General features: G+C 39.7%; 1 protein-coding gene across 1 annotated transcript; it reads left to right on the top strand.

The window, feature by feature from the left end:
- Positions 1–7,826: 7,826 nt before the first annotated feature.
- On the top strand, positions 7,827–8,756 carry LOC118854227 (olfactory receptor 4D9-like). The gene is given in 3 exon segments (XM_036764573.1): positions 7,827–7,987; positions 7,989–8,641; positions 8,644–8,756. Coding segments are annotated over 3 exon segments (927 nt in total).
- Positions 8,757–13,397: the final 4,641 nt, after the last annotated feature.

The following is a 13,397-nucleotide window of genomic DNA, read 5'->3' as shown; positions in this document are numbered from 1 at the left end:
AATAAGTCAGAGGAGCCAGGAGACAGAGGTGAGGAGGGAGGGCAGTCTAAGCATGAGGGACAAGCCAGTGAGAAGACATAGAGATGGAAGAAGGGCACAAAAAAGGCTAATGTTGGAGCCAAGGTGAAGCCTGGAAAGGCAGCCAGGGGCCGCATTAGGAAGGCTTTAAAGCCCAACAGCAGGGCAGAAATTCATCATTGGGGAAAAACTGTTGGGGAAACTGTATAACACTTGAATAGATAACAAAGGTGGATGAACATCATACACTACTCTCCATAGAAAATGCTAAATGGATCAACGACTTGAATCTAAAAATCATATCAAAAAGACAGTAAAATCAAAGATGTGCAGCTGGAAGAGACCTCAGAGGCCTCCTTCAAGCCTTCTCTAGTGTTGAGAGTGCCTGGATTTATTATTGACCAACTAGGTCAGCTTAGTGACCAGCAGTACTCCCAAAGGTTAAATTAGTTTTCTTTCCCACCTCTTTGAATGATGTCAGAACTATCTTTTTACGTGTCATATTCCCAGCAAAATGAAAGTTCTTTCGGGGCAGGACCTGTTTATTTTTGTCTTTTTATCCCTACTGTTAGTTTTTCTACCTTTCAAAGGATGAATTTTTTCATAAATGCCCAGACACTCAATTATTAGCTATTCTGGTTTCAGCAAGTTGAGAATTCCAGCAGGTATCAGGATAACTGAGCATTTTCCCCTCCTCCCGTGGCAACTATGTTATGTGCAAATGCCCAGCTTGGGGATCTGTTTCTGCGGCTCCTTACCTGTTTCCTCTCTATCTGAAGTATGCTCCAATGACAAGTTTGCTTACATTTCTTGCCTCTGCTGATCTTTTTTTTTCCTTTTACCATTGATAAATGTTTTCATTCCTTTAATACATATGGGCAGTCAAATAAATGGAGCGGCTAAGTGGGGCAATGGATAGAGCATTGGTCTTGGAATCAAAAAGACCTTCATGAATTCAACTACAGCCTCAGATACTAACTGTGTGACCCCGGGCAAATCACTTACCCTGTTTGCCTCAGCTTCCTCAGATATAAAATGAGCTGGAGAAGGAAATGGCAAACCACTCCAGTATCTTTTCCAAGGAAACATCAAATGGGGTCATAAAGAGTCAGATACAACCGCAAGACAACCTGAACAACAACAAAAATCAAATAATAAGTCAAGTAGCAAAGGAAGATAGTATAAACAAAATCAAAAGACACAACAAAACCTCCCAATCAAAAAAAATCATACACAGAAAAAACAATGCCCACCCCTCAAACAATAAGAGAAACCAACATAAAATGTAGTTGTGAATTAATGGACATATAACTGAGTCCTTTTGTTACTTCTCAATTAACCAAGCAACAAAAATCATTGGCCTTGATTTTTACAAGGTAGCACCACATTTGTTCATGATATTTACCATGTGTTTGTCTGGTTTTTTCTTGTGGATGTTAGCTTTCTTTGTATAGCTTTAGTCAGAGTATGTGTTGTTCTCAGGTTTCTGCTTTTTTATTTTTCTCTGAACCATGTCTTATGTCTCCCCATGCTTATTGTTTTATTTGAGGGGGGGCAATCTTTAATATTTGGAATTCCTTACAGCACAATCATATGTCATAGAACTCATTACCATAACTAACTAAGCCCATTTATTAAATGCATTGTGTCTAGGGTTTGGGGCTTCTATTTATTATACCTAGGTCTGCTACATTTTTGTGCAGTAGAAAATCTTTTCTACATCTTGATAACTGCCTCTGAGTATAAATTCAAAGAAGTATTAGCCCAAAGGGTACAAACCTTGCACATTTTATACCTCTATAGAATATAATTTCTTGACAATGGTGAAACCAATTCACAGCTCCAACCCCAGTCACTTACCTTGTCTGCTTTCCCACATCCCAGCTAGCAATCAACTTTGTCACCTCTTACCTTCTCTGTCATGTATAGACATGAAGTAGTACCTGAGAGTTCTTTTGCATCCATTTCTCTGACCCTTCTGAGTGGTCATTGACAATTTGCTTTTTTCTTTTGAAAACTGCCTGTTCCCAAGAGAACGTTGTATACAGAAACAGCAATATTGTATGATATTCAACTGTGAATGACTTAGCTATTCTCAGCAATACCTATTATGAAAAATGCTATCCATCCCCAGAGAAAGAACTAACAGAGTCTGAATGCAGATAGAAGCATACCTTTTCTTTACTTTCTTTATTTTCTTGGGATTTTTTGGCTGGTTTTCTTTCATAACGGACTAATATGGAAATATGTTTTGCATGACTGCACATGTATAACCTGTATCAAAACTGCTTCCCTTCTCAATGAGGGAGAAAAATGAGGAAGAAAAGAGAGCATTTGAAGCTCAAAAATTTGGGAAAAAAAGAATGTTTAAAATTGTTTCTACATATGATAGGGGAGAAATATTAAAACAGAAATTTGACTGTTCCTAGTGTCTTAGTCTGAAGTTTATCCACTTGTTTAACATTAAATTTCATCAGAGACTTAATGAAAACATTCCTGTTCAATATCCTTTTTAAAATTCTGGATGGATTGCTTTCATTTATATAAAAGCTTAATTTTTACATAGTCAAAACATGCTATTTTTCCAGTTAGAATTCCCCCTTTATTGCAACTGGTTAAGAACCATCCCCCACCCATAGTTAAGGGAGATAGTTATTGCATTGGTGTAGCAGAGAGAGTGATGCACTTTAAGTCAAGAAGATTTGATTTCAAATTCCTCTTCTGGTGCCTATCATCTGTGTGACTTTGGGCAAGTTGACTAACTTCCCTAAGCCTCAGCTTCTTCGTGTGAAATGAGAAGGTTGAACTAGGTGGACTCTAAAATTCCTACAAGTCTTTAGAAGATGAGATTTCAGTGTACTTACAATCTTAACATATCAACAAAACATCAGTGGTTGAAAATTGTATCTCTTGTGTGTTCCTGTTTATCAGAAAGTGTGAGCTTTCCCTGTAATTCAAATAATTTAACTTACCACAAACTGAATCCCATTAGAGTGTTGAGGTGAGTTTCCTGGCATTACTAGGTATACTTACAAAAAGTCATTAAGAAGTGTCCTTTGTTGGGCCCCCTGTGGGTTAAGCCCTAAGTGCCCTCCTGCCCAGCCTAGGGTCCCAGCTCATCCCACCAGGGAGCCTACATGTCTACGATAATTGCCTAGGTTACTGTACTCTGTGGAGGTGCTCCTACCTGCCCTGTCACCAAAGAGCTGGATAATAGACAAGAACAATCCTGCTAGCCTAGGAAGGCTGCCAGCATGATGGCCAACTGTGAGTACCTGCCAGGGCTGGGACACCTGGACATAGTTGTCTGATGGACTAGATCATGTGCTTGGCTTATCTGGATTTGTTCTCCTGATGAAAGTTTGTGTACAAATAGATAAATGTAGTAATGCTAATAATACTTATATAGTGTTTTAATGTTTGCAAAGCACTTTACAAATATCTTATTTGATCCTCACAACCATAGGAGGTAGGTACTTTTATTATTTCCATTTTGCAGATAATGAAACTGAGACAGTTATGGTTTGCCCAGGATCACAGTGCTGGTAAGTGTCTGAGGCAGGATTCCAACTCAGGTCTTCCTGACACCAACCCCCTTTCCATATATACTTATTCAAATGCCTTGGGCATCTATGGTTTTATTAGTGCAAGTGATGCCCATCCACTTAATTAGGTCTTAGTCTTTGGGAATTGTTACAGGTGTAGAATGTATTCCTCTGTGCTCAGACAGCTGTGGAGCTTCTCTAAGCTAGCCAGCATGATTCTAGAACAAAAGACATATTTCGTATTCTGAGTATCTCACTGGAAACCATTGCTGGTTGGCAGGACTCAAGAGAATTTAAACTCTCAGTCATCCAGTCACAGATTTAGAGCAAGAAAGGACCCTAAAGGTTCTTTAGTAGCACCCCTTCATTTACAGATGAAGAAACTGAGGCCCATGAACGTTAGATGACTTGTTCAAGGTCACCAAGGTAGCAAGTGGCAGAGGCGGGATTTAACCTCAAGTGGGCAGAAAATAAGCATGTATTAAGCTCCTACTATGTGCCAAGCATGACACAAAGTGCTTTACAGATATCTCATTTGATCCTAATAAGGACCCTGTGAGATAGGTGTCATTATCATCCCCATTTTCCTTTTGAGGACACTGAAGCAAGCATAAGTTAGATGGCTTGCCCAGGGTCACATAGCTAGTTAAGTGGCTGAGGCTGAATTTGAACTCACATCTTCTTGAATGCAGGCCCAGAGCTCTACCCACTAAACCACCAAGCTCCTCACCAGAGTTCCTTATTTTAAATGCAGTTCATCTTTACAATAGTCCCATCCAACTGGCATGACCTTCAAGGACCCAGATTCACTATCTCTAGTCACAAAAGGTAGAAGCTTCTGACGTTAGCGAAAGAATATATTTATTAAAGCACATACTTTTTTAAATGTACATTTATGAAAAATCACAATAATAGATAACATCTATATGGGGCTTAATCTGTGCCTGGCATCATGCAAAGTGCTTTACAAATATTATCTCATTTGATCCTCACAGCAACCCTGGGAGGTAAGTGCTATTACTGTTCACATGATACAGATAAGAAAAAGTGAGGCAGAGGTTAAGTGATTTAAGTCCAAGGTAATACAGCTAGTGTCTAAATCTGGATTTGAACTCAGATCTTCCTGACTCCAGAACCAACCGTCTATCTACTGGGCCACCTAGCTGTTATTTAAAGTGCTGTTCATTGAATATATGTTTATTTCAAAGGTTTTTTCTAAGTGTACATATTTTTAACGAGCTAGAAGGGACTTTAGAAATTCTTGAGTCCAAAACCCTAAATTATAAATAAGGAAACTGAGGCAGAGGTAACTGACTTGTACAAATTCCAACAAGTAAGTAGCAGAAACCCTGCTTGAAGCCTGGTCCCCAGGACTGTAATTCACCATTCTGCTTCTCCCCACTCCCTTTTTTGACAAAGGTTCTCTATCATTGGGACATGACACTGAGCTCTCCGAGACTATACCAAGGTACTAAATTTCTAGCAGAGGCAACCAAGCTAGAAAGGCCTTAGTGAGTCTGTTATTCAAAATAAAAAATAATAACTTTATGACATTTATATAGCCCTTTAAGGTCTGCAAAACATTTTAAATCACATGTCTCATTTGATCCAAAATATGCATTACCAACAGGCTAGCCAAGAGGGGACTTCAGCCACAACAACTCAGGAAGACTCTCTATTAGCATTAGAAGGGGTCAAAATCTCTATCAGCAATGAAAGTTCCTCCCTAGTGAAATCACAGACCCCTGATGTAGGAGGTCAATTATCTGGAACCTATGGACTGGCCACTTCATCAGAGGTTCTTCAAGAACTGGTGAGCAAAATGGAAGCTGCCAAAATTTTCCTCCAATGCTTCATAAATAAAATTCTTTAATCAAAAAAAAAAAAGTATTCAGAAGCCTTCTTATGGCTCAGGGACTTGGAGGAAGTTGCCACAATAGCTCCTGAAAATAGAGGCTGGCCAGTCTGAAGGGAGAGTCATCCAGACATAGTCTGGGGAGCTATGTGTTACCAGCTGCTATAATTTCCCTAAAAACTCCTGCAAAGTTTCAGAAACATGGAGCTCCAAGGACCTGAGTCAGAGAATACTTGCCCATGTGCAGAGAAGGCCCATCTCTGTCCTGCCACTGGGCTTGAACTCAACTAAGCACTGAAATGGGGACCGGAGCGGGTGGGAGAGATGCACCAATGTGCCTATCTTCAGGGCAGCTGGTAAGAGAAACACGCGACCCCTCCCACATAACAACCCATGAAAACCATCCATCAGCCATTTATATGAGTCTGATCCCTGATGCATAGGTGGGAGAGAAGGTACAGCGGAAAGAGCACTAGATTTGATGCCAGAGTCCCAGGTTCAAGTCTTGGCTTAACCACTAAGACATTTGAATAAATTTCTCTTTGTGAAGGTGGAGAGTCCGTTCCTTGTATATTCCCAGTGCTTAGCATATTGCCTGGCACATAGTAGGGGCTTAATAAATGTTTATTTATTATTGATTATTAATGTCAATTTCCAAATTTTTAAAATAAGTTCAATAAAACATATTGTAAGCTACTTCATGGGGTCTTGGCAAAGACTAAATAGCAGTGCAGCCCAGTGGTTTCAGAGTCAGAGGACTGTGGTTGGAATCAATTTCTTTCATTTACTTGTGTGGCTTTAGGTTAGCTACTGCACTTCTCTGAGCTTCATGAGAGGGTGGAACTAGCTGGGTTGTAAGTTCCATTCCAGCTCTAAATCTATGATCCTACAATCAGAATATATGTGAAAGCACTTTGGAAAATAAGAACTATGATGTAAATGCAAAGAAATGAGGAGGTTTTGGAGAAGGAAGTGAAGGAAAGGGTGAGGAGGAAAGAAGGAAGGAATGAAGGAAGGAAGGAAGGAAATAAAGAAGGAAGGAAATAAGGAAGGAAGGAAGGAAATAAGGAAGGAAGGAAGGAAAGAAAAGGAACTTCAGTAACAGATCATATGTGGGATTGAGGGCAATAGAAAGGCAGAATGGCTTGTCCAGCACCGAAAACAAAATTATAAACAGAGTCCCTGCCCCTCTACCACCACCCCTGCCTCACCCCAGTCATGGATGTGATATGCTGTCTATTGAATGCCAAGAGTACACTAAGGATCATACAAAAATGCTATCAGATCTAATCCCTGGAAAGGTTCAACACAAAGGGAAGGACGAAAGAAGTTAATAGATTTAAGCACAAAGGACCGAGATCCAGAACATTCTACCAGACCTCTTGTGGTTGGCAAAGGCCAGACAAGTAGCATGGGCTGGTACAAAATGTAAGAAGGTATCACTTGTCTGGTTGAGCTTCCCTGCCAGTTCAAGGAAACGAACCCAAAGAGCTCTCTGACCTCCTACCAAAAACATAGAAGGTCAAGGGTCAGAATTGAAAATGGAGAAGGTCCAAGCCACTGTTCCAGGTGAGGTTGTGTGTGTATGTGTGTGCGTTTTGTTTTGTGACATGGATAATATGGAAGTATGTTTTTCATGACATCACATGTTTATTTGACATCATATTGCTTGCCTTCTTAAGAGGTAGGGGAGGGACAGGAAGGAAGGAGGGAATTTGGAACTCAATTTTTAATGGAATGTTTAAAAAATTTAAATGTAGTTAGGAAACATTTAATAAAATGAATAAAAATATATATTTAAAAAACAGCACCTATCTCACAGGGTTATTGTGAAGATTAAATAAAATAATATTATAAAGCACTTAACGCAGTGCCTAGCATGTAATAAGTAGGTGCTATGTTAATGCTTATTCTCTTCCCAAAGAGCGACTAAACTCAAAGTCAGCACACCCAGGACCTGCTGAACAATATAGTGTTCTTCTTCCTCAATATACTGGCATTCCTGAGTCCTCTGCCTCCTGCATAGCAGAGAAGGTCATCCTTCCCTACTTGGCATGGTTTTTATAGAGATAGGAGACCAGTCCTATTTCTGCTCTCACTGCAGGATTAAGGCGTAGGAAGACTTACCAAAGACCAATAAGTATCTGGTCGCTGGTCTTACTTCATAAGTAAATAAAGATTCTATAAATAAAAATAGCTGGGAAGATAGTCATACAGGAAAGTAGCTTAGAATTGTTTGTTTACACAAGGACATGGGCAGGTCGCAAAAATGGGTAAGGAAAAAGACTATACAGGGGTTCTCACTGCCTTGAAACATTCTGTCGCCAGTTTGGGTATGCCATACTCTCCCTAGTTATAACATTACATCTTTTTCCCCAAGGTGGCCAAGGAAGAGGAAACATAAGCTAATGGAGCTGGGAAATCACACCAAGGTGAAAGAATTTGTTTTTGTGGGCCTAACCCAGTCTCCAGGGCTGAGCATCATCTTGTTTCTTTTATTGTACCTGGTGTATGTAACAACGCTACTGGGAAATCTCCTTATCATGCTCACTGTGACCTGTGAGTCTCGTCCACATGCCTATGTACTTCCTGCTCCGAAATCTATCTGTTGTGGACATCTGCTTCTCTTCCATCACTACTCCAAAGGTTTTGCTGGACCTTCTGACTGAAAGAAAGACCATCTCTTTCAATGGCTGCATGACACAGATATTTTTCTTCCACTTTCTTGGTGGGATTGATATCTTTACTCTCTCTGTGATGGCTTTTGATCGTTATTTGGCCATCTCAAAGCCCCTTCACTATGTGACTCTCATGAGCAAAGGAAGATGCCTTGGGCTCTTGGCAGCCTCCTGGGTGGGGGGCTTCATACACTCTATTGTACAGATCTCTCTGTTGCTGCCACTCCCCTTCACTGGGCCTAATATCATTGATAGTTTCTACTGTGATGTCCCCCAAGTCCTCAAACTTGCCAGCACTGATACCTCTGTTATAGAGCTCCTAATGATCTCCAATAATGGCCTAGTCACCACATTTTGGTTCTTTCTACTCATTGTGTCCTACACAGGCATCATGGTGATGTTGAGGTCTCATACAGGAGAGGGCAGAAGGAAAGCTGTCTCTACCTGTTCCTCTCACATCACTGTGGTCACCCTGCATTTTGTGCCTTGCATCTATGTGTATGCTAGGCCATTCACTGCCCTTCCCTCTGACAAAGCCATCTCTGTCATTTCACCATCATTTCCCCTCTCCTGAACCCTATGATTTACACTTTGAGAAACCAAGAGATGAAGTCAGCCATGAAAAGATTACAGAGACGGCTTATGTCTTCTGAAAGGTAATTGGCTCTGTAATAATGATAAACTAGGAAAGATAGAAGCAATATTCATTGCACCAAAATCCTTCTGATAAAGCCAAAGTTGTGATAACAATTGGGACCTATTAAAAAGCCTTGAGATTATAGTAGTATTAGTCCTCTCTTATTGCCTAAATTAGGTTGGTAACTATGTGAATGAAGAGAAGATGGGTATGAGAGATTTTGTAATGGTAGAAATGAAAAGATTTGGCAATAGATTGAATCTGTGGGATGGGTGAGGCATTGGAAATGAGTTTTGTGGTTTGTCCTTCCTTCTAGAAGGTACCATGACATCAGGGAGCTGATGCCATGACATGTAAGTGAACTGGATTTAAGTAAGGCAGGGTTGTGCAAAGTCGCCGGCCTCACTTTCTCCTCCAGAACCATCTGATGCAGTGGCCAGTAATAGATCAGGGTGAGACATGGCCCTAATTGACAAGGAAATGGTAGCACATACAACCAATACAAGACAATCAGAAGAGAGGAGAGATAGTGATCTTTGTCAAATTTACCTCACAAGGTTCTTGTGCTGAAAGCACTTTATATATTTTAAGATTCCATATAAATGTGAATTATTATTATAGCCCAATTGTGTGATGTTTGAAATCTATAAGAGACTCACTAAAACACCATATGCTCGTTATTCCTGGGATAACCACTATAGGAAGACAGAGCTTGTCCCAAAGGGACAAAGTGGTCTGTTGCAGAGAGATCACTGAATGTAACAAAGAGTAATGCCTTAAAATGTCATAGCAGGGGCCCAAGGCCATTATCCCAACTGTAAAAAGTAAAGCACATAATGAGATTCTTCTACTCTACAGACCCACCATCATTGAGCAGCTAAATATTGGTTTTCTTTGTTACAGTAGAGGTTTTCATTTTTAGATGGGTAAAAGGAAGAGGAGTGCGTTTCCAGAAATGATTGTGATATAAAAGGGTAAAAACGCATCAGTAAAATTTGTTTCCAAAGCAGTTAGGTTAAGGCCTCTGGGGCTTAAAGTAGGAAAGCATTGGCAGCTAGAAATGAAAGTACTAAAGGCACAAGGAAGACTGAAATCTAGAAGGAGAGGGAACACAGCTATTAATTATAATTTTCATAAAGGCACTTTATCTTACCTCAAGTCTGTATCTCCTCCAGGCCCAAAACTGTTCTCTGTCCACAGTACACTCTTAGTAAATATTTGCTGATAAGAAAGATGGAAAGAGAATAAGGGATTGTAAAGGAGGGTAACCTAGGGGTCTCAAACCCATCAGGGAGTTAAGGGGTGTCTACCCAAGCATGCAAAGACTTCTCCTAGTGGAATGCGCAGACGAGAACAATTTGTTCCAGTGGCCTTGAAGGCAGCTGAAGCAGGTGCTGTGGAGTGCTTAGAGCTTGGTTAGACATCAAAGACACCAAGGTTATCCACTACATCTTGAGCCATCACCAGTTATCTTGACTCTGTCCTGACACTGGACTGTGATGACTCTGCAGGAGAGAGTGAGGCCAATGACTTCATGCAACTCTGCCTCACTTAAATCCAACTTATGTATGAGTCAGAAGACTCACACACATGCACATATGATTGATTATCCAGGCTACATACTAACCAAGAGGGAAACTGGAAATAACAGTGGTCTAGAAGTAAGGAGATTTCAGTTAGATTGCTTACCCTCTTTTTGACATAACCTATGACCTTGTAAGTGAGTCAGCTTCTTCAGGTCTTGATTTTCACAGGCTTCAAAGGAAGTGATCAAAGGATATGAATAAACAGTTTCCAAGAGAAGAAATGAAAACTAACGACTATATGGGGAAAATGCTCCAAAACACTAAGAACAAGGGAAATGTGAAATAAAACTCTGAAGTGTTATTTCATACACATCAAATTGGCATTTATGGTAAAAGATGGAAATACTCAACAGTAAGACAATCACATTAATGCACTGTGGGTGGGGTTGGGAAATGGCCCAAGCACTCTGGAAAACAATTTGTAAATATGCGATAAATGTTACTAAACTTTTCCTACCCTTTGACATAGAAATCTCACAATGAGGATAACATACTATGAAAACCAAAGGCAGAAAAGGGAATGTCATAAATAATAAAATATTCATAAGCTCACTTTTTGTAGTAGCAAAACAAAACTGGAAATAAAGCATATACTCTTTGCAGAACCTCTGAACAAATGGTGGTTTATGAATAAAATATTATTGTACTGTTCAGAACTACAAATGGAATGAATTCAAAAAAGAAGCATGGAACGTCTCATGAACTGAGGCAGAATGAAGAAGGCAGAACCAGGAAACAACACAGATAAAAACTACCATGATGTAAATGAAAACAATACTAAAATACAACCAAATTAAAAAAACAATGACCAGTGTTGGTTTCAGATGACTGGTGTTAAAATACATTTCTTCTCTCTTGAGAAATTCTAAATGGTGCACACAACAGTGGCATTCAAGAAACACAAAGTGCTACAGGGAAAGATTCCTTATTTAACATAAACTACTGGGAAAAATAAATAGAAGTATGATGTGAATTAGTTTAGATCAACACCTTTTACCACAATAAACTCCAAATGAATATACACTCTAATATGAAGAAACATGATATTTTTTAAAATTAAAGGATGGGAAAGAGAGTTATGCATAGCTCTTTTTAAATCAAACCAATGAGTTTTGAACGGAAGTTTTAGAATTAGAAGACACCTCAGAAATCACCCCTCTAGCCCCTTCATTTCACAGACAAGAAAAGTGAGAAGACCAAGAAGTCCCAAGGACAACAAACCAGGAAATATCAGTGCCAGGATTTGTATCCCAGGGCACCTCACTCCAGTGAATTTCAGCCTTAGCCCATTGTCTCCTATCTCATCATAGTGACAGCTTCCTGGCTTTGTATTTATTATGACCAACATCCCATAATTAATTTCAACAGTCCCATAATTAATTTCAAGAGTCGGTTGCATAGGCATAGAGTTGGGGTGGGGAGTGAGGAAGGAGTCTTTGCTAGATAAGAGTTCATATGAAAAGGACCTTGGTAAGGTGGGAGTTTCAAGGAAGCCAAGATATGGCAGAGGAAACTTTGATCTTGGGCTGTGTTACACATAAAGGCCTTCAATTGAAGATTATGGTCACTCTACTTTCAATTCACTACTCATATCACATCTGGAGGACGATATATCTTGTGCTAGTGGCAAACTAGGGAGGAAAAATCCATCCTGGGTCCAGAAGGGAGAGTAGGACTTCGAAAATCCTGGAATCTGTGCTACAAAAAAATGGTGGGAAAAAATGAAGATGAGGGAAGAAAAGAGTAAAGAACATGATAGCTGTATTCTAGGATATGAAGTACTGTCATGTAGAAGAGGGAGTAGACTTGTTCTCCTTGACACCAGATAACTAAACTAGAAAAAAAATGGATTAAAATTGAAGGATAAGCAGATTTGGATTCAACATTAGGGAAAAATTCATAACGCTTAGAGTTATTTTTAATTGGAGGAGAAGAAAATGGTCTGTCTCAATAGGTAGTGAGTCACCTGTCACTGGGTGTTTAATTTCAAGCTAGATGGAAATTTGTGGCAAAGTTACAGAAAAAATTCTACTCAGTTTTCTGTTGTACTTGACAGTCTCTAAGGTCCCTTCTAGCTCTTGAGAGCATAAAATTTAAACATCTTGCCGCTGTTATTCCAAAATGTCAGTAGCTGAAAATTGTACCAACTGTGTCAAATCAATCCAAGGCAACAAGCATTTATTAAGCACCTGTTCTATGCCAGATATTGTGTCAAGTGCTGGGGATATAAATAGAGGCAAAAGACAGTCCTTGCTTTCAAAGAACTCATAGTCATGAGGCAGACAACACGTAAGCAACTATGTGCAGACAAGATGAAGACAAGGTCAATCGAGGGTTATCTCAGACAGAAGGCAGAAAGATTGAACTTTCATCATAACCCAAGAAATTTGACTTATCATAAATAATTGAGCAGAAGTTCTTGGCACTGAACACCTTTATTTCTCAGAAGTCATTTAAAAATGTCCCTTGTTGGGGCCACTGTATGTAAGGCCAACACACACACTTGTCTGTCCTACCCCTAGTCCCAGCTCTGCCAACAATCTATTAGAGATGCTACCAACATACTCTAGTTGCTTAATGACCTCAAACCATGGGGTTTGGCTCTGTGGAGGTCCTCTGACCTTGGCTCAGAAAAATTGTACATGAAACAGGAACAGAAGCTTCCTACCAGTCTAAGTGCCAGAATGCCAGCCAACCACAAGTAACTTCCACTAGTGTGAGAAGTGGGACTACTAGATATTGTCATGTGGTTGGATTACTCAGATTTATCTGTTTGTTATCCTTTGAAGCTTATTCATACATACATGCATTATACACACACATATACATACAAACACACACTTATACACGCACAAAATTCAAAACTTCAAGGATCTGTTAACCTATCAGTATAAGTACTCCTTCCATTAATGAAGATGACAATCCCTCTATGACTTAGCAAATAGTCTTTGAGAGTTATGGCCATAAAATGCATTACCTGTGATCAGCCAGGTTATGAGCCTCTAAGAACTTAGATCATCTAGTCCTAGAAGAAAAGGTATATGTCTATCCAGTGTGCCAGGATCACCAGGAATAGTA

The sequence above is a fragment of the Trichosurus vulpecula genome, chromosome 6 (assembly GCF_011100635.1).
Source record: "Trichosurus vulpecula isolate mTriVul1 chromosome 6, mTriVul1.pri, whole genome shotgun sequence".
In the NCBI taxonomy this organism is placed as follows: Eukaryota; Metazoa; Chordata; class Mammalia; order Diprotodontia; family Phalangeridae; genus Trichosurus; species Trichosurus vulpecula.
This window is presented reverse-complemented; position numbering and strand designations above follow the sequence as displayed.